The sequence below is a fragment of the Myxocyprinus asiaticus genome, chromosome 2 (assembly GCF_019703515.2).
Source record: "Myxocyprinus asiaticus isolate MX2 ecotype Aquarium Trade chromosome 2, UBuf_Myxa_2, whole genome shotgun sequence".
In the NCBI taxonomy this organism is placed as follows: Eukaryota; Metazoa; Chordata; class Actinopteri; order Cypriniformes; family Catostomidae; genus Myxocyprinus; species Myxocyprinus asiaticus.
Window position 1 is genome coordinate 12,083,306 of NC_059345.1, and position 19,623 is coordinate 12,102,928.

The 19,623-nt window shown below is 34.9% G+C and overlaps 1 protein-coding gene and 1 long non-coding RNA gene across 2 annotated transcripts; both read left to right on the forward strand.

Moving 5' to 3' along the window:
- The first annotated feature begins 2,764 nt into the window (after positions 1 to 2,764).
- LOC127412280 (gamma-aminobutyric acid receptor-associated protein) lies at positions 2,765 to 7,290 on the forward strand. Its single transcript, XM_051648517.1, has 4 exons — positions 2,765 to 2,977; positions 5,335 to 5,413; positions 5,584 to 5,702; positions 5,796 to 7,290. Exons 1-4 carry the CDS (start codon positions 2,888 to 2,890, stop codon positions 5,859 to 5,861), a joined length of 354 nt encoding a protein of 117 aa, XP_051504477.1. The 5' UTR covers positions 2,765 to 2,887; the 3' UTR covers positions 5,862 to 7,290.
- A 922-nt stretch (positions 7,291 to 8,212) lies between these two features.
- Positions 8,213 to 18,955, forward strand: LOC127411752 (uncharacterized). The gene is made up of 5 exons (XR_007892333.1): positions 8,213 to 8,274; positions 8,502 to 8,627; positions 10,640 to 10,760; positions 12,105 to 12,239; positions 17,798 to 18,955. It is a non-coding gene; the product is annotated as an uncharacterized LOC127411752 (long non-coding RNA).
- The last annotated feature ends 668 nt before the right edge of the window (positions 18,956 to 19,623 follow it).

Consider the following 19,623-nt stretch of genomic DNA (forward strand, 5'->3'; position numbering starts at 1 on the left):
CATGATCGCCAAGAAGACAAGATTGATGTCAAGATTTAAGGCCCTGCTATACTTCATATGAAATCGAAGAACAAATGGGTGTGATGTCATTTGGAACAAAATCTGACCAAAAAGAAGGCATTTTTGCATTTGTTTTGGTGATTCATAACAGCTCGTCTGGACAAAATTTGTGGAAACGTCTTACCAACTGCTAAACACTTTCTTACTGTCATTGGTCCATGTCATCGGTGGGTGTGACCTGGAGCGCCACCTACCTTGAGGCCGGCAGCTAATTCCCACTCACAGGGTTCAGTCAGTCAAGATCAGTCAACATGAACACAGCGGGTGGCAGTTATCAGCGAGCTGGTGCAAATTGACCTACATCTGTACGATTACTTATGTAGAGGCATTTTCCTCCATTCATTCAATTTTTTTGTTTAATTAGGCACATATTATGGCCGCGTATTAGCACATTAGCATCATAAATTCAAAATGTTAAGATAAATTGCACATTTTCTACTGCATATATATATATATATATATATACAGGTGCATCTCAATAAATTAGAATGTCGTGGAAAAGTTCATTTATTTCAGTAATTCAACTCAAATTGTGAAACTCGTGTATTAAATAAATTCAATGCACACAGACTGAAGTAGTTTAAGTCTTTGGTTCTTTTAATTGTGATGATTTTGGCTCACATTTAACAAAAACCCACCAATTCACTATCTCAAAAAATTAGAATACATCATAAGACCAATAAAAAAACATTTTTAGTGAATTGTTGGCCTTCTGGAAAGTATGTTCATTTACTGTATATGTACTCAATACTTGGTAGGGGCACCTTTTGCTTTAATTACTGCCTCAATTCGGCGTGGCATGGAGGTGATCAGTTTGTGGCACTGCTGAGGTGGTATGGAAGCCCAGGTTTCTTTGACAGTGGCCTTCAGCTCATCTGCATTTTTTGGTCTCTTGTTTCTCATTTTCCTCTTGACAATACCTCATAGATTCTCTATGGGGTTCAGGTCTGGTGAGTTTACTGGCCAGTCAAGCACACCAACACCATGGTCATTTAACCAATGCAGTGACACTGCACCCCAAATCATCACAGACTGTGGAAACTTAACACTGGACTTCAAGCAACTTGGGCTATGAGCTTCTCCACCCTTCCTCCAGACTCTAGGACCTTGGTTTCCAAATGAAATACAAAACTTGCTCTCATCTGAAAAGAGGACTTTGGACCGCTGGGCAACAGTCCAGTTCTTCTTCTCCTTAGCCCAGGTAAGACGCCTCTGACGTTGTTTGTGGTTCAGGAGTGGCTTAACAAGAGGAATACGACAACTGTAGCCAAATTCCTTGACACGTCTGTGTGTGGTGGCTCTTGATGCCTTGACCCCAGCCTCAGTCCATTCCTTGTGAAGTTCACCCAAATCCTTGAATCGATTTTGCTTGACAATCCTCATAAGGCTGCGGTTCTCTCGGTTGGTTGTGCATCTTTTTCTTCCACACTTTTTCCTTCCACTCAACTTTCTGTTAATATGCTTGGATACAGCACTCTGTGAACAGCCAGCTTCTTTGGCAATGAATGTTTGTGGTTTACCCTCCTTGTGAAGGGTGTCAATGATTGTCTTCTGGACAACTGTCAGATCAGCAGTCTTCCCCATGATTGTGTAGCCTAGTGAACCAAACTGAGAGACCATTTTGAAGGCTCAGGAAACATTTGCAGGTGTTTTGAGTTGATTAGCTGATTGGCATGTCACCATATTCTAATTTGTTGAGATAGTGAATTGGTGGGTTTTTGTTAAATGTGAGCCAAAATCATCACAATTAAAAGAACCAAAGACTTAAACTACTTCAGTCTGTGTGCATTGAATTTATTTAATACACGAGTTTCACAATTTGAGTTGAATTACTGAAATAAATGAACTTTTCCATGACATTCTAATTTATTGAGATGCACCTGTATATATATATATATATATATATATATAAACTTTAAATTATCATCGAGTGATTAAAAAGGCATCTTTTAGTGATCTAGAGGGAATTCTACTCATAGAATGAAGCATAAAGTCATTGATAAAACATTTTAATGACACATTAGCTAAGGTTTTACTGAGTGTCCTCATATTTAAATGTACTTCACAGCGGTGAGACCGGTGTCTGAAAGTTCGCAAACAGTATACCATTGATCAGCTGTTTTTAACTTATTTTTACCCCTGAACGAAGAAGGGTGAAGGGTGTGTTCTCACCCCAAAACTGATTGGATCGCTTCAGAAGACGTGGATCAAATCAACAGCGTCTTATGGATTACTTTTATGCTGCCTTTATGCACTTTTTGGTGCTTCCAAGTTCTGGTCACCATTCACTTGCATTGTTTGGACCTACAGAGCTGAGATATTCTTCTGAACATCTTCGTTTGTGTTCAGCAGAAGTAAGAAAGTCAAACACATCTGGGATGGCATGAGGGTGAGTTAATTATGAGAGAATTTTAATTTTTAGTCCAGCTATTCCTTTAATGTCCTATTAATCAGACGAACTTCCACGACGTTTTGGATTACCGGAAGCGTGTTGAAAGGTCATATGACCGACCGCAGCACTGCTTCACTTTTGCCGAAAAAGTAGTCCCTACCACACATACGCAACACACATACTAATGCCGACGTATTCAGTCGACAGAATTAAATGCATCCTTTTTTTACGCTTCAAAGATTTTTTTTATGGGGTCTGTTTTTCAGAAACACGCAAGTTTGCGTTTACAAGAATATTGTAAATACAGTGTAATGGTATTAATGCGCGGCAGAAGGGGAAAACACAGCTGTGCGCGTGCAACCATCAGCTTACTCGGAGAGTACATTGTGCGGATAAGACGAATTTACCGTGTATTTTCGGCTTCATCAAACAAGCATGAAGTTCCAATACAAAGAAGAGCATCCCTTTGAAAAGCGACGGTCAGAGGGAGAGAAGATCAGGAAGAAATACCCAGACAGGGTTCCTGTAAGTTGTTTTATAGCGCACGAGATGTGGAAACACAAGTTTGCGTCATAGCTCACAGTAAAGCGTGATAGTCGTAATATATCTGCATGATATTATCGGCGCATCTTAAGATAGAATATACACCGTGTGTACAGCCTTTCTTACTAACCATAAGTTAAACAAAGAGATTTAGCATAAGAAGCATGTGAAGGGCGAAACTGCTGAAGGCCTTGTTAATCTTTCAGCCAAAAAGAGCCTTTATCATTATGTGCTTTGTTTAGTTGTCCCTTGTGATTTGATCCATAAGTGCTCATGGAAAGACTGAACCTCCACCACTATTATCGTGGTATTTATGCATGGTTTTATTTAAAATGCAATTATATAAAATGATACATTTCTTTGGGTAGGAACATGGTGTGCTGTGAAACTTGTATAGCTTAGATGTTCTGTCAACATGTTTATGTCCACAGGCTGTCCACAAGGACTGCTTTACCATAAAAACAACACAACTAGTAATCCTAAGTATATTGTATGACCAAATTCTAAATAATAATATACAACAGAACATCTCCTTTACATGAGATTAAGAGTTTTGGATCCATTAATGACAAATAAAACAAAACACAGTTTTTCATAAGTTCATCTTGTAACCAAAGATTATCATGTCAACCCTTCCCATCAGAAACACAGTAGTAATTAGTGGTCGACCAATATGGGTTTTTTAATGGCCGATGCCAATATTCAGAAAGCAGGGTGGCCGATAAAATGCCGATATATCACACAGTTAATATAATAGTAAATGACATGCATAAATTGGCTAATAAAATTAAAGGAATATTCCGGGTTCAAAACAAGTTAAGCTCAATCAACAGCATTTGTGGCATAAAGTTGATTACCACAATAATTTGAAATAGTCCCTTCTTTAAAACAGCATAAATCTGGATTGCAGTGAGACACTTAAAATGGAAGTGAATGGAAGTAACTTTGTAGAAATAATAATAAATAAAATTAGATTTTGTGTTTTAGATAGTAGAAAGCAGTTTCTTCTGGTTTCTGTTTAGTCTTCCCATTTTAGTAATTGTTTGCACATAAAGAAATTGTAATACATTAGGAAGAAAGAACAAAAAGACAGACTCAAACTAATTTCACATACAGTGCACAGTGAATATACACTTACTGAGCACTTTATTAGGTACACCAACTTATTAATGCGATTGTCTAGTCAGCCAATTGTGTGACAGCAGTGCAATGCATAAAATCAGGCAAATACGGGTCAGGAGCTTCAGTTAATGTTCACATCAACCATCAGAATGGGGAAAAAATGTGATCTCAGTGATTTTGACCGTTGCATGATTGTTGGTGCCAGACGGGCTGGTTTGAGTATTTCTGTAACTGCTGATCTCCTGGGATTTACATGCACAACAGTCACTAGAATTTACTCAGAATGGTGCCAGAATCAAAAAACATCCAGTGAGTGTAGTTCTGTGGATGGAAATGCCTTGTTGATGAGAGAGGTCAACAGAGAGTGGCCAGACTGGTTTGAGCTGACAGAAAGGCTACAGTAACTCAGATAACCACTCTGTACAATTGTAGTGAGCAGAATAGCATCTCGGAATACACAACATGCCGAACCTTGAGGCGGATGGGCTACAACCGCAGAAGACCATGCCAGGCACTTTACTGGGACCATAGTGTTCCTAATAAAGTTCTCAGTGAGTGTATAACATTTACTTAACTTCAAATGAGACTGTGTTGCTCGCCGGTCTATTATTGTTGTAACACGATGGCACTAAAAACAAAACAAACTGTGGTTGGCCATTTACATGTCTCAGATGGCTCCTTGACGTGCAAGCTGGCGATTCTCTGCGCCGTTGCGGCTTTAGACACTAATCAGATAAACAGGACATTTTGTCGGCCGATGCCGATAATTGAAAAATTCAGAATATCAGTCGACCACTAGTAGTAATTTACATATGTTACATCAACTGATACAATGTATCAGCAATTTTGCAAGTGTAGCTCCATGAGTCTGTTATATCAATGTAAAAAAAAAATAAAGCCCAAAAAAAATAATTTCTTAAGAACCAGTCTTAAATAGCTGGAATTTTGTATTTTGGACACAGACTAAGTTTAAGAGTTTCATTTCATTACTCATCTACAGCCTCATTATCAAAAATAGAGCAGTTTTTCTCAGATCCTCTTTGCACAAGGTCAGAAATCACATACGGTGGGTTTGAGACGGCAAAGAAATGAGTGAATTGAAATGAAAGTAAACCATTAATTTCAGTAAGTTTCAACTAAGACTAGCCTAACTGTACAACACATTCCCATACACTTTCAAATGAACTGTAAGACTAAATGTTTGTTTTCTCTTTTAGGTAATTGTGGAAAAAGCTCCTAAAGCCAGAATAGGGGACCTAGACAAGAAGAAATATCTTGTCCCTTCTGATCTGACAGGTAAGTAATTTTGCCAGTTATGTTAATTATTAATTGAGATGATATCTATTATAGATGGTATCTATTGTCGGGTTTTTGGTTTTGTATTGAGCCTTTTGATGTTAGCTTAGTAAAACAACCTATAAAAGCATGTTTTATTTATATAATGTTTTATATTTGTATATTTTCAGTGGGCCAGTTTTACTTTCTCATCCGAAAACGAATTCACCTGAGAGCTGAGGATGCACTCTTCTTCTTCGTAAACAATGTCATTCCCCCTACCTCTGCCACCATGGGCCAGCTATACCAGGTAGTTCTCTCTCTTTTTTTTACTTTGCTTTTTCTTGTCGATATTACACCATGTAGTTTCTCTTATCATTTCTGTTCTGTTTCTAACACGCAGGAGCATCATGAAGAAGATTTCTTCCTTTACATTGCCTACAGTGACGAAAGTGTGTACGGAGAATAGAGCCAAAGGGAAATAACCCCCCCCCCCTTAAAACAATATATAGGCATCTCATAGCGTTCTCAGAACTGAAGTATCAGATGCACTTTTGCATTTATTTTATCATATCCTTTAATGTTTTTTTTCCCCCTTTAGTCTGACATTCAGTTCTGGTGTTTATTAAGAATTAACTAAGAAGCAGTTTTTCATTTTCATGGTTCTTATACAGTGGTGTCAAGAACTGACAGACACTAGCCCTAATACAATGAAAATTAAATTTCGCCTTTGATATTGGTAAGTGCGAGCTAATTCTGCCATTTAAAGTTGTTTTTCCAAGTATATTCAGTTATTTGCTCACATAATATACAGACCTTTCAGAGTAAACTCATTTAAATGTTTCTGAGCATTCAAAGAATGTTACAGGATTTCTAACTAGCATGTACAGTACAACACTAGCTGGCCAGTCAGATTGAAAAAATCAGACTAAGGTGTTTTCTGTGTCCGCTAATTCTGATTTGCTGTTACATTGATTTACTTTTATTATTGTACCTAGAAAAGTCTAGATGGTTTGATTAATATTTAAGTTGAAAATCTCAAGTGCAAGTTTTATTTGCAATTTGTTTTCCTTTTTTTTTTTTTTGGTATTCAGCTGCTATATTTCTGGTACTCTTGATGATGACCATATAAACCAAACGCACACCTATTTTGTCTACTGTCATTTTTCTTCACTGAATGAATCACCACAACAAGCAGAACGCGAACTACTAAACAGATTACTTTCAGTAATCGTTAGTCTTGGAAAGATATTTTACAAAAGCTGAGAATATTTACTGTTTCAGGTGTAAGTATTATGAATTTCTTTAAAAAAGTATTATCAAGAATATGATTTTTGCCCTAATATCAAAGATCTTACTAGAAAAAAAGAAATTATGATCCAACGTGAATTTTCTTGTTAAAAAAATATGATTGTGCCTGGTAACGTGCATGTAAAATGGCTTGAAATAGCATTTTAGCTTAGCATAAAGCTAACAATTTACACAAGGTTTATTTCTATTTCTTCTGCTCCAAACTTACTTCTCTGTCTGCTCGTATGAATGTAACACATCTAACATATAAATGTATTCCATTTGAAAGGACTAAATATGAAATCAAACAAATGACAATAAAATGCAAAGTAATCTCTTCAGTAATCAAAATACTTTTTGACTGTAACTGTATTCTAATTATCAATTATTTAAACTGTAACTGTAGTGGAATACAGTTAGTTATATTTTGTATTTTAAATACGTAATCCCGTTGCATGTATTCTGTTACTCCACAACCCTTTATATATATATATATATATATATATGTATGTATATATACTATAATGGATGCTTATTTATGATCTATTCCATGTATTTTTTTTTATAAAATTTAAAAGATTGAAATAAAACTATTTTTCTCACCGGTATATATGTAAACTCACTTTTTTCTTGAGATGCTGAAGTTTGCCACCGATTCTGCTACAATTGCTGAATTTAAAATTTCCTTTTTCTTTTTTTTTTTTTGCTATTTCTCCACAGTTGTCCTTCTGTCTTCTGATCTGAAATGTTTCTTATCGAAGAATAATTCTTCTCTTTTCTAGGTGAAACTGTGAAAGTTGAACTCATTCAGTTGATTCCCCCAGGTAAAACCGAATCAATTTGACTTTTTGCAATTTATTGTACCATAGTGGCATACAAATTTACAAGTCACAGCTTAATTTAAAGAAATATATTCCGGGTTCAATAAAACTTAAGCTCAGTCGACAGCATTTGTGACATAATATTGATTACCACAAAAATTCATTTCGACTTGTCCCTTGTTTTCTTAAAAAAAAAAAAAAAAAAAAAAAAAAGCAAACATCTGAGTTCCAGTGATGCACTGTTAAAATACTCACTGTTTCAAAAGTATAGCCACAAGACATAAACAATATGTGTGTTAACATGATTTTAGTGTGATAAAATCACTTACTAACCTTATCTGTGTAAAGTTATATCCAATTTTACAACTTTGTTGCCATGACAGCGTAAACCCTAAAACTGTAAAACGACTGTAAAAACGATTTAAACAACTTTACAGCTCAAAAAATACATGAGTTTTAACAGAAGACTTAATGTAAATGCTATATGATAAGCTTCACATTTCTGCCTTTAAAACTTCAAAAAAAGTCACCCCATTTCACTGTAACCTCAATTTTTGCATTTTCAAATAAATTTAGAAATATTTTTTTTGTGGTAATCAACATTATGCCACGAATGCTGTCGATTGATCTTAACTTGTGCTGAACCCAGAATATTCCTTTAAGTTGCATCCAAAATGCTTTTGTACAGCTGGTGAAATACTGGCCAGTTTTGAGGAAGTCGCTGGAAGCTTTCTTTTCCCAGAGCCCAAGCTCGTTTCACCTTTCTCTGGAGTAAGTTTTTCTGTAAGTTCTTATTTATTGAGCAGTATAAATTAATTTATATAAGCTACTTCAATTACAGTGTATGTTACACCTTTCGATTAGCATCATATCCAGAAACAACAATACTGATTGCTATGTTGCTTATTACTTTTGTAATATATTTTATTGCCTTTAGAGGGCAATGACAAGAAAGAGTGCAAAGAAGTCTCTCTCATCCCAAATACATCTCTCTTCAGCTCCATGGAGGCAAAGACGACACAGGATCAGAGATCAGATATCGGAGGTTCCTCACTTGCCTTCACTGCCCCCTTTGATGATCAGTTTTTCTCTTGAATCTACACACAGACATGTATGTTTTACAGGTAGCCTATGTATATTCATTACATGATCCACATATTGAACAGATAATTAAATTGTTGGCAATACAATGCAGTCAAGACCCAAATCAAGACCTAACCCCAAGAAACAGACTGAGACAAAGACCAAAATCTGTCAGTCCAAGAACGAGGCTCTAAATTGTAACGACCTGAAAAAGGGGAAATGCTGAATCATGCAGCATTCATTGCAAACATTCGACGGTAACATTTTCAATATTTCAACATTTGTCCAAAACTCAACATTTATTATAGAGCCCGACTGATATGGGATTTTTGAGACCGATACCGATTTTAGAGGGGGAAAATTCACCGATTACCGATATGATGGCCGGTATATTTAATTTTTGAATTGGAATGAAAACAGACCTATTCTATGTGGATTGTGACTATGCAAAGGTACTCAGAAGGCTGCTTTCTTAAACAAATATTTTTATCAAAGAATATTTGACATTATTATTATACATTGTCAACAAATTCTAGAAATGAACACTGAGAAAATAAAGAATAAATAAAATTACAATAAATAGCTAAATAAACATCAGTACTGTTTAGTATCAGTCAAATGCTGACTATATTAATACTGCCGAGTAAAGATAAACAGATAAGCAGTGGTGTTACACCGTATTCTGCTATACAAGTTCAGGGGAAACTTTCAACGGTGGAAAACCAGACTTTTAAATATTAAATTTTGTAAATGCAAAGACTGGAATTGTTTGGTTGAAGGGGATACCAAACTGTGAATCCTGAACAAAACAGTTTGGTGAATACATGTTTACACATAAGCTTCCACTCAGCTGACAACAATGAAAGTAGCTACACGATTAGCTAGTAAGCTATAAGCTCGTTGACACGGAGAGTAAAAGATGGACTTTGTTTATTTTACTTTACAGCATTGTGTCTCACCAACTAGGTAATAACATAGCGTGAAATCAACGCTCAACAGACACAATCCACCACTGCACCGTTGTCTGTTGAGCTGCAAAAAGATGCTCTGATGTTTACCTTTCAAACATTACTGACTGCATTGACAAACTATAGCTGGCTAACAGCAAACAGACATGAGTGACATTGTTGCCATAGACAGGGTTAACATTATATTAGTAATAATGAAAAAGGAAAATGATGGGGTCATTGTTTATTAACTTTCCAGTATGTATTTCACAAACTAGTTAGCAACTTACAGAGAAGAGACCGCTCAACTCCACCCTGTCTGCAGAGCTACCGTCAGTTCAGCTTTGAACTGCTGGGCTGTTGTCTGCTGGACAGACTACATAATGACACCAATTCTAAAGCATTGTTTTTTGCATTATATGTTCTGAAAAAAAGTTTTCATATCGGCGCATATCGGTAAACATATACTGTACGCTGATACCAATATATCGGTGAAAGGCTAATATTGGCCGATAATATCGGCCAACCGATATATCGGTTGGGCACTAATTTATTATAATGAAAACCAGCATTTAATAGACATTAGAGATCAATAAAAAATCAAATGGTTTGACCAAAACTTTTTAATGAACAGAAAATGAAAATACAAGTTACCTTTGAGGTATACACCTCTAAAGAGTTCAGAAGCTGTCGAGACATCTTTCCTTTTAGTGGGGTTATGAAAGGGTCATGAAACAAACACACCCTAAAACACACTTAGTTACACACATACTTTGATATCAGACTTTCTTTTAAATATTAAGGGGAAAGTGGTTCATTTTTAGATTGATACTGTGCCAACTAGGGGTTGATCAAGACACCAAGTAACGGGACCCAGATCCAGCCTAAAGCCGTATTTATTTATTATTTATTCTTCAAAGGTTTCAAGATCGAGACTAAACAGACTCTACACAGGAGGTGTTATAGGTTTTTCTATGAATCAGTGGTAGCCAGCAGAGGGCACAAAAGCTCACTGAAGGATCAAATCTATAAGATGTCTTTGATTTCATTCCAGTTCTTGCACTTTTCTACTGCTTGTGTTTACATCGCATATATGTCCATTGCAGGATTGCATGAAGGAGTCCAGGTCAGGTGGACAGCCTTCTTCCCACTGTTCACCTATTTTTAGACGAAGCTCCAGATTAAGGAGTTTTTCACCCTATCATTCAACAGCATCAAGAGAAGCAGGTATAAATACTATAACGCTGTTAATTTAAATTCCCAGTATTGGCAAACATTTGATACAAACTAAGTAGATCTTTATAGTTTTGCCACAATTTTTTGTCTATAAACAGTTCACTGATGTTTGAAAGATTTTATTTGGTTTAACCAACAGAATGTTAATTTGTAATCCATATTCCTACTATGCACTTGCATTTTCCCATCACGACACTCAAGAGGAAGCTATTCCAGACCTTGGGTTGGTTGTCTACATTGTCTGTAAACCTCTCTATATATACTATAACTCCACAGAATTTACTGAACTGGAAGTTAAAGGAATATTCAGGGTTCAATACAAGTTAAGCTCAATCGATAGAATTTGTGGCATAATGCTGACTACTTAAAAAAATTATTTTGACTTGTTCCTCCTTTTCTTTAAAAATAAAATAAAAAATAAAAAAAGGTTTACAGTGAGGAACTTAAAATGGAAGTGAATAGGGGCAATCTGTAAACATTAAAATACTCACTAGCCCCTTTCACACATGCAACCAGGTAAATTACAGGAAAATCTTTGGGTTGCCTTTACTGGTAAATGTACCAAATGTGCTGTTTACACATACCATCATTAAGGAAATGTATAGGTAATGATACAACTTTGCATTAAGGAAAATTGCCAGAGCAAAATTTACCAGTATTTTCAAAAGTGTTGTGTTCACACATGACCTCTAAACTGGAAATTGTAGGAAATATTCTGGAAAAGGCTGTTTCAAAAGTATAGCCACAAGACGTAAACAATATGGGTGTTAACATGATTTTAGTGTGATAAAATCTCTTACTTACCTTTTCTGTTTAAAGTTATATCCAATTTGACAACATTGTTGCCATGACGACGCAAAGGTGTAAACACTAATATGACCAAAAAATTTAGGATTCAGACAACTTTACAACTAATATAATAATAAAGTTTTATCAGAAGAATTAATATGTGCCTTTATAAAATTATACACCTTTCATTTCTGCCTTTAAGCCGTCCGAAAATTGGCCCCATTCACTTCCATTGTAAGTGCTTCACTGTAACCTAGATTTTTGCTTCCTGTTTTTTTAAAGAAAAGGAGGAACAAGTCAAAATTATTTTTTGTGGTGGTAATCAACATTATGCCACAAATGCTGTCGGTTTAGCTTACCTTGTACTAAACCAGGAATATTCCTTTAAAATCTGTCTACATTAACTGATGGAACAGTCTGATCAGAAGGGAAGTTTGTTTTTAGCTTGTACTTTAGATTATTTAATTGAATAAGTCATGAATTCCCCAAGGAAAACGTAAGGTGTGTTGACAGACATAAGCTGCCACTTTCCCCTCATTATTTCAGGTCCCTGACGTGCACTCTTCAGACAGATGATCTCCTTGACTTTGCTGAGGAAGTGGGCCAGCATTATTCCCTAATGGAATATGAGAGATGTCCCAGATCAAATCACTCCAGGACTGAAAGCCAGAGGCACAATGGGTAGGTTTATGTGCGTGCGTGTTTTGAATGCTTTAGATTGTGTACATACCATACTGAATCACCCCACTCACCTGTGCAAAACTCACTGCAACAATGCTGGGGTTATCTGGGTGGTTGCCAGGGCGTTGCTATGTGGTTGCTAAGGTGTTCCTGATGGTTGCATACTACTGAAGCAAGCCAAATAGGCCCACCACCCCCATGTCTTTATGATATTCTGGTATCTACAGTAGCTATGACTTGGTTCCATCCTTCAATGTTAGTAAAAGTGATTTTTTCGTGCATTTTATAATCCACCAGGTGAAAATTGTAAGTCTAATTGCTTAGAAAATCATAACCCAGCTCTCCTCAACAAGCCGCATTGTCTGAGGTATCATTGATGTCCATAGCATAAACGGCGCAGGGCGAGTAACACACTGAAGTTTAGTAGACCTTATTCACAGCAGCGCCATCTTTGATTTTCCACAGGAATGACAAGGAGGCTGTAAGGGAAATACCTGCAGTCTCTTCAATGGGCTGTCTGCAGTTTAAAGTGTTTTTGGATCATTTGATAATGGTGGCTCAGAGGTGCACAATACCAATAAATTAAGTCACAACACAAATAAAACCACAACACAAATAAATTAAGCCACAACACAAAGAAATTAAGACACAACACAATTAAGACAAAACACAACAAAATTAAGACACAACAAAAATACATTTAGCCACAACACAAAAATAAAATAAGCCACATCACAACAAAATTAAGGCAAAACACAAAGAAATTAAGACACAATACAACAAAATTAAGACAAAACACAACAAAATTAAGACAAAACACAAAGAAATTAAGACACAACACAAATACATTTAGCCACAACACAATTAAGCCACATCACAAATAAATTAAGTCACAACACAACAAAATTAAGACACAACACAAAGACATTAAGCCACAACACAAAAATAAAATAAGCCACATCACAACAAAATTAAGTCACAACACAAATATATTTAGCCACAACACAAATAAGCCACATCACAAATAAATTAAGTCACAACACAACAAAATTAAGACACAACACAAAGACATTAAGCCACAACACAAAAATAAAATAAGCCACATCACAACAAAATTAAGTCACAACACAAATATATTTAGCCACAACACAAATATATTTAGCCACAACACAACAAAATTAAGACACAACACAAATATATTTAGCCACAACACAAATATATTTAGCCACAACACAACAAAATTAAGACACAACACAAATATAGTTAGCCACAACACAAATATATTTAGCCACATCACAACAAAATTAAGTCACAACACAAATATATTTAGCCACAACACAAATACATTTAGCCACAACACAAATATATTTAGCCACATCACAACAAAATTAAGTCACAACACAAATATATTTAGCCACAACACAAATACATTTAGCCACAACACAAATATATTTAGCCACATCACAACAAAATTAAGTCACAACACAAATATATTTAGCCACAACACAAATACATTTAGCCACAACACAACAAAATTAAGACACAACACAAATACATTTAGCCACAACACAAATATATTTAGCCACAACACAACAAAATTAAGTCACAACACAAATACATTTAGCCACAACACAAATAAATTTAGCCACAACACAACAAAATTAAGACACAACACAAATACATTTAGCCACAACACAAATATATTTAGCCACAACACAACAAAATTAAGTCACAACACAAATATATTTAGCCACAACACAACAAAATTAAGACACAACACAAATACATTTAGCCACAACACAAATATATTTAGCCACAACACAACAAAATTAAGTCACAACACAAATATATTTAGCCACAACACAACAAAATTGAGACACAACACAACAAAATTAAGACACAACACAAAGAAATTAAGCCACAACACAAATATATTTAGCCACAACACAACAAAATTAAGACACAACAAAATTGAGACACAACACAACAAAATTAAGACACAACACAAAGAAATTAAGCCACAACACAAATATATTTAGCCACAACACAAATATATTTAGCCAGAATACAAATATATTTAGCCACAACACAACAAAATTAAGACACAACACAAATATATTTAGCCACAACACAACAAAATTAAGACACAACACAAATATATTTAGCCACAACACAAATATATTTAGCCACAACACAACAAAATTAAGTCACAACACAAATACATTTAGCCACAACACAAATATATTTAGCCACAACACAACAAAATTAAGTCACAACACAAATATATTTAGCCACAACCCAACAAAATTAAGACACAACACAAATATATTTAGCCACAACACAACAAAATTAAGACACAACACAAATACATTTAGCCACAAGACAAATACATTTAGCCACAACACAACAAAATTAAGTCACAACACAAATATATTTAGCCACAACACAACAAAATTAAGACACAACACAACAAAATTAAGACACAACACAAATATATTTAGCCACAACACAACAAAATTAAGACACAACACAAATATATTTAGCCACATCACAACAAAATTAAGACACAACACAAATATATTTAGCCACATCACAACAAAATTAAGACACAACACAAATATATTTAGCCACATCACAACAAAATTAAGACACAACACAAATATATTTAGCCACATCACAACAAAATTAAGTCACAACACAAATATATTTAGCCACAACACAACAAAATTAAGACACAACACAAATATATTTAGCCACAACACAACAAAATTAAGACACAACACAAATACATTTAGCCACAACACAAATATATTTAGCCACAACACAACAAAATTAAGTCACAACACAAATACATTTAGCCACAACACAAATAAATTTAGCCACAACACAACAAAATTAAGACACAACACAAATACATTTAGCCACAACACAAATATATTTAGCCACAACACAACAAAATTAAGTCACAACACAAATATATTTAGCCACAACACAACAAAATTAAGACACAACACAAATACATTTAGCCACAACACAAATATATTTAGCCACAACACAACAAAATTAAGTCACAACACAAATATATTTAGCCACAACACAACAAAATTAAGACACAACACAACAAAATTAAGACACAACACAAAGAAATTAAGCCACAACACAAATATATTTAGCCACAACACAACAAAATTAAGACACAACACAATTAAGACACAACACAAAGAAATTAAGCCACAACACAAATATATTTAGCCAGAATACAAATATATTTAGCCACAACACAACAAAATTAAGACACAACACAAATATATTTAGCCACAACACAACAAAATTAAGACACAATACAAATATATTTAGCCACAACACAAATATATTTAGCCACAACACAACAAAATTAAGTCACAACACAAATACATTTAGCCACAACACAAATATATTTAGCCACAACACAACAAAATTAAGTCACAACACAAATATATTTAGCCACAACCCAACAAAATTAAGACACAACACAAATATATTCAGCCACAACACAACAAAATTAAGACACAACACAAATACATTTAGCCACAAGACAAATACATTTAGCCACAACACAACAAAATTAAGTCACAACACAAATATATTTAGCCACAACACAACAAAATTAAGACACAACACAACAAAATTAAGACACAACACAAATATATTTAGCCACAACACAACAAAATTAAGACACAACACAAATATATTTAGCCACATCACAACAAAATTAAGACACAACACAAATATATTTAGCCACATCACAACAAAATTAAGACACAACACAAATATATTTAGCCACATCACAACAAAATTAAGACACAACACAAATATATTTAGCCACAACACAACAAAATTAAGACACAACACAAATACATTTAGCCACAAGACAAATACATTTAGCCACAACACAACAAAATTAAGTCACAACACAAATATATTTAGCCACAACACAACAAAATTAAGTCACAACACAAATATATTTAGCCACAACACAACAAAATTAAGTCACAACACAAATATATTTAGCCACATCACAACAAAATTAAGACACAACACAAATATATTTAGCCACATCACAACAAAATTAAGACACAACACAAATATATTTAGCCACAACACAACAAAATTAAGACACAACACAAATATAGTTAGCCACAACACAAATATATTTAGCCACATCACAACAAAATTAAGACACAACACAAATACATTTAGCCACAACACAAATACATTTAGCCACAACCCAACAAAATTAAGTCACAACACAAATATATTTAGCCACATCACAACAAAATTAAGACACAACACAAATATATTTAGCCACAACACAACAAAATTAAGACACAACACAAATATATTTAGCCACAACACAACAAAATTAAGACACAACACAAATACATTTAGCCACAAGACAAATATATTTAGCCACAACACAACAAAATTAAGTCACAACACAAATATATTTAGCCACATCACAACAAAATTAAGACACAACACAAATATATTTAGCCACAACACAACAAAATTAAGACACAACACAACAAAATTAAGACACAACACAAATATATTAAGTCACAACACAACAAAATTAAGTCACAACACAAATATATTTAGCCACAACACAACAAAATTAAGACACAACACAACACAATTAAGACACAACACAAATATATTTAGCCACAACACAACAAAATTAAGACACAACACAAATACATTTAGCCACAACACAACAAAATTAAGACACAATACAACAAAATTAAGACACAACACAAATACTTTTAGCCACATCACAAATATATTTAGCCACAATACAACAAAATTAAGACACAACACAACAAAATTAAGACACAACACAAAGAAATATATAAGCATAAAATTGTTGTCTACAACTGTGCATGAACATACAGAGGTATCTCTATAGATGGTAAATGAACACATTGTGAACGTTTACGCTGAACTATACACTGTAGTGTAGTAATGAGTAACTTGCAGTAGGTATTGAAATTCAATATAAGACATACAAATCATAAACACACAGCCTACCCTGTTTTCAAGAGGTACTTACAGATGTACAGAGGTCCATGAGCATGACTGAGTTTTGGCTCCCCCCTCCAATATGAAACACTGAGAACTGAATTAACGTTAAAGTCAACATGAAATTATTCGCAACCCATTTTACTTACATACTGAGAGCGTTTACATGCACAGCAATACATTGATAACGATCAAAATCAGCTAATAAATAAATGACAATGTTTACATAAGATGAAATAATCAGACTATTTTCTACTTTTGACACCAAAACGTGCAGATTAGATAAGCTGGTAAGAACACTGGTAAAGGTGTTTATGCAATGTGAAATTGGGGTAACGGGCAAAAATCTACATGTGCTGATCAGTTGATGTTCAGATGAGCATGACATCTTGTCAGTTCTTCAGTTAAAGAAACAGCTCATTAGTCACTCAACGAGACCACAAGTGTTCACCCCAGTGACAGAACGATTTTTTCCTGACCATTTTAATGTGCTTTTCTAGGTGCTGGAACAGCGAACTCATCAGGGAGTCCCAGCAGTCAAGGATTAACAATTTCCCGCTGGCAGACGCTGAAGTGCACTCCGTTTTCCCCTGTACTGGCCGGAGAATATGTAAATGAAGCTTACACTTAAAAATCCCTGGAAAAATCAGCTAGTGTGGCGCTGGCTTAAGGCGTTTACATGACCTCATGCGTTGTCGGCTTATCAAGCATAATCGCTTCTGAAGACAGATTTAATCACTGGAGTCATATGGATTTCTTTTATGCAGCCTTTATGTGCTTTTTAGACCTTCAAAGTTCAGACCACCATTCACTTGCACTGTATGGACCTACAGAGCTGAGATAATCTTCTAAAAATCTTAATTTGTGTAATGCAGAAAAAGAAAGTCAGATACATCTGGGATGGCATTAGGGTTAGTAAATGATGAGAGAAATTTCAATTCTGGGTGAACTATCCCTTTAACCCCAAAATAAAATTCTGTCATCATTAACTCACCCCAATGTTATTTCAAACCCATATGACTGACTTTCTTCAGTGGAGAAAATATGAAAAATGTTGACGCTGCACAATTAAAATGAATGAATAGTTACTGAGGCTGTGTCAGTCACTAATATTCTGCTTAACATCTCATTTTGTGTTCATGTTCAACGGAAGAAAGTCTTATAACTTTGAACAGCAAGAGGGTGAGTAAATGATCACAGAATTACCACATTAACCATTGGCAAGATTTTAGAAAGGCTGCAATACTTAAAAGAGTAGCCTAAAACCATGCCTAAATACCACTCAGCTATCGGGTAACATTAGTTTCCCCACCCTCGCACCCTAGATGACGTCAGATAAAAAGGAATGTTTCAGAGTAAGCAAGTTAATACATTTTGATAAAAGATTAAAAAAAAAAATCTTTGAATAACATGTAAAGATCATGCACAACAAGACCAGGAATGTGCATTAAGAAAGTAAATAGAGTCCATTTGAATTTCATGTTGACTTAAAACTAGTGTAAAGGGAGTTTTTTTAATGTATACAATATTTGCCATTTCTATTTTTTAGCGTACATATTCAATATTGTTTCATACTGGAGGGATTTCTCTCTGAGTATTCATCCTGGTTATTTCATTGTACGTGCATTCGCTAAACATTTACATCATTGCACATCTAATAGAAATAGGGCTCAAAAATCATTTACCTGTCTTTAAATATTAAAACCCTAGCACAACTTTCCAGTGACAAAGGCAACATAAATATTTGTATACTAATTATTTTGCCATAGAGATCAAGTACACACTAAGTGCCTCACTGTTCACAACAAGCATTCCCAGTTCCAGTGCATGACCACACTGGTTTTAAGAGGTAACGTACACATCATACAGTACAGTGACAGCAGCAGAGGAGGAGATTGGTTGGTTAGTCAAGATATAATGGAGTTGAGTAATATCCTTATGGATCTCTTGGCTCAGCTGCAGAGTTTGGAGTGTGAACAATGTACAAAAGAAAATGATATATGAGGAAGAGGAGGTCTCCTGCTCCTCTATATCCTCAGGCTGTGAGGATGCAGTTTGATCCTCACCATCCCTGAGTACCTGCACAAATATCAACCCGTGTAGCATTGTGTTAAGTATAAAGCCTTTGTGAGGTCAAAGAAATGTGTCTGAATGTGCTTTGAAACAGATACTTTCAATATGAATCCATTCAACTATCTAACAGTACATCCTCAGAGTAGATTTGTCTCTTTTCAAAAGGACAAAAGAGTCTACTGTAGAGGCCCTGTTTCAAATGACGCCCTCAAACCTTGCAGACCTTCTCCGAGTTCACTTTTGGTGACGTAAA

Excerpts from the sequence above, each read along its gene's own strand:
- LOC127412280 (XM_051648517.1), top strand. The coding sequence starts at position 2,888 with ATGAAGTTCCAATACAAAGAAGAGCATCCCTTTGAAAAGCGACGGTCA. Across the intron at positions 2,978-5,334 it reads AATACCCAGACAGGGTTCCT|GTAATTGTGGAAAAAGCTCC; the intron begins GTAAGTTGTTTT and ends TTTCTCTTTTAG. Across the intron at positions 5,703-5,795 it reads CCATGGGCCAGCTATACCAG|GAGCATCATGAAGAAGATTT; the intron begins GTAGTTCTCTCT and ends TCTAACACGCAG.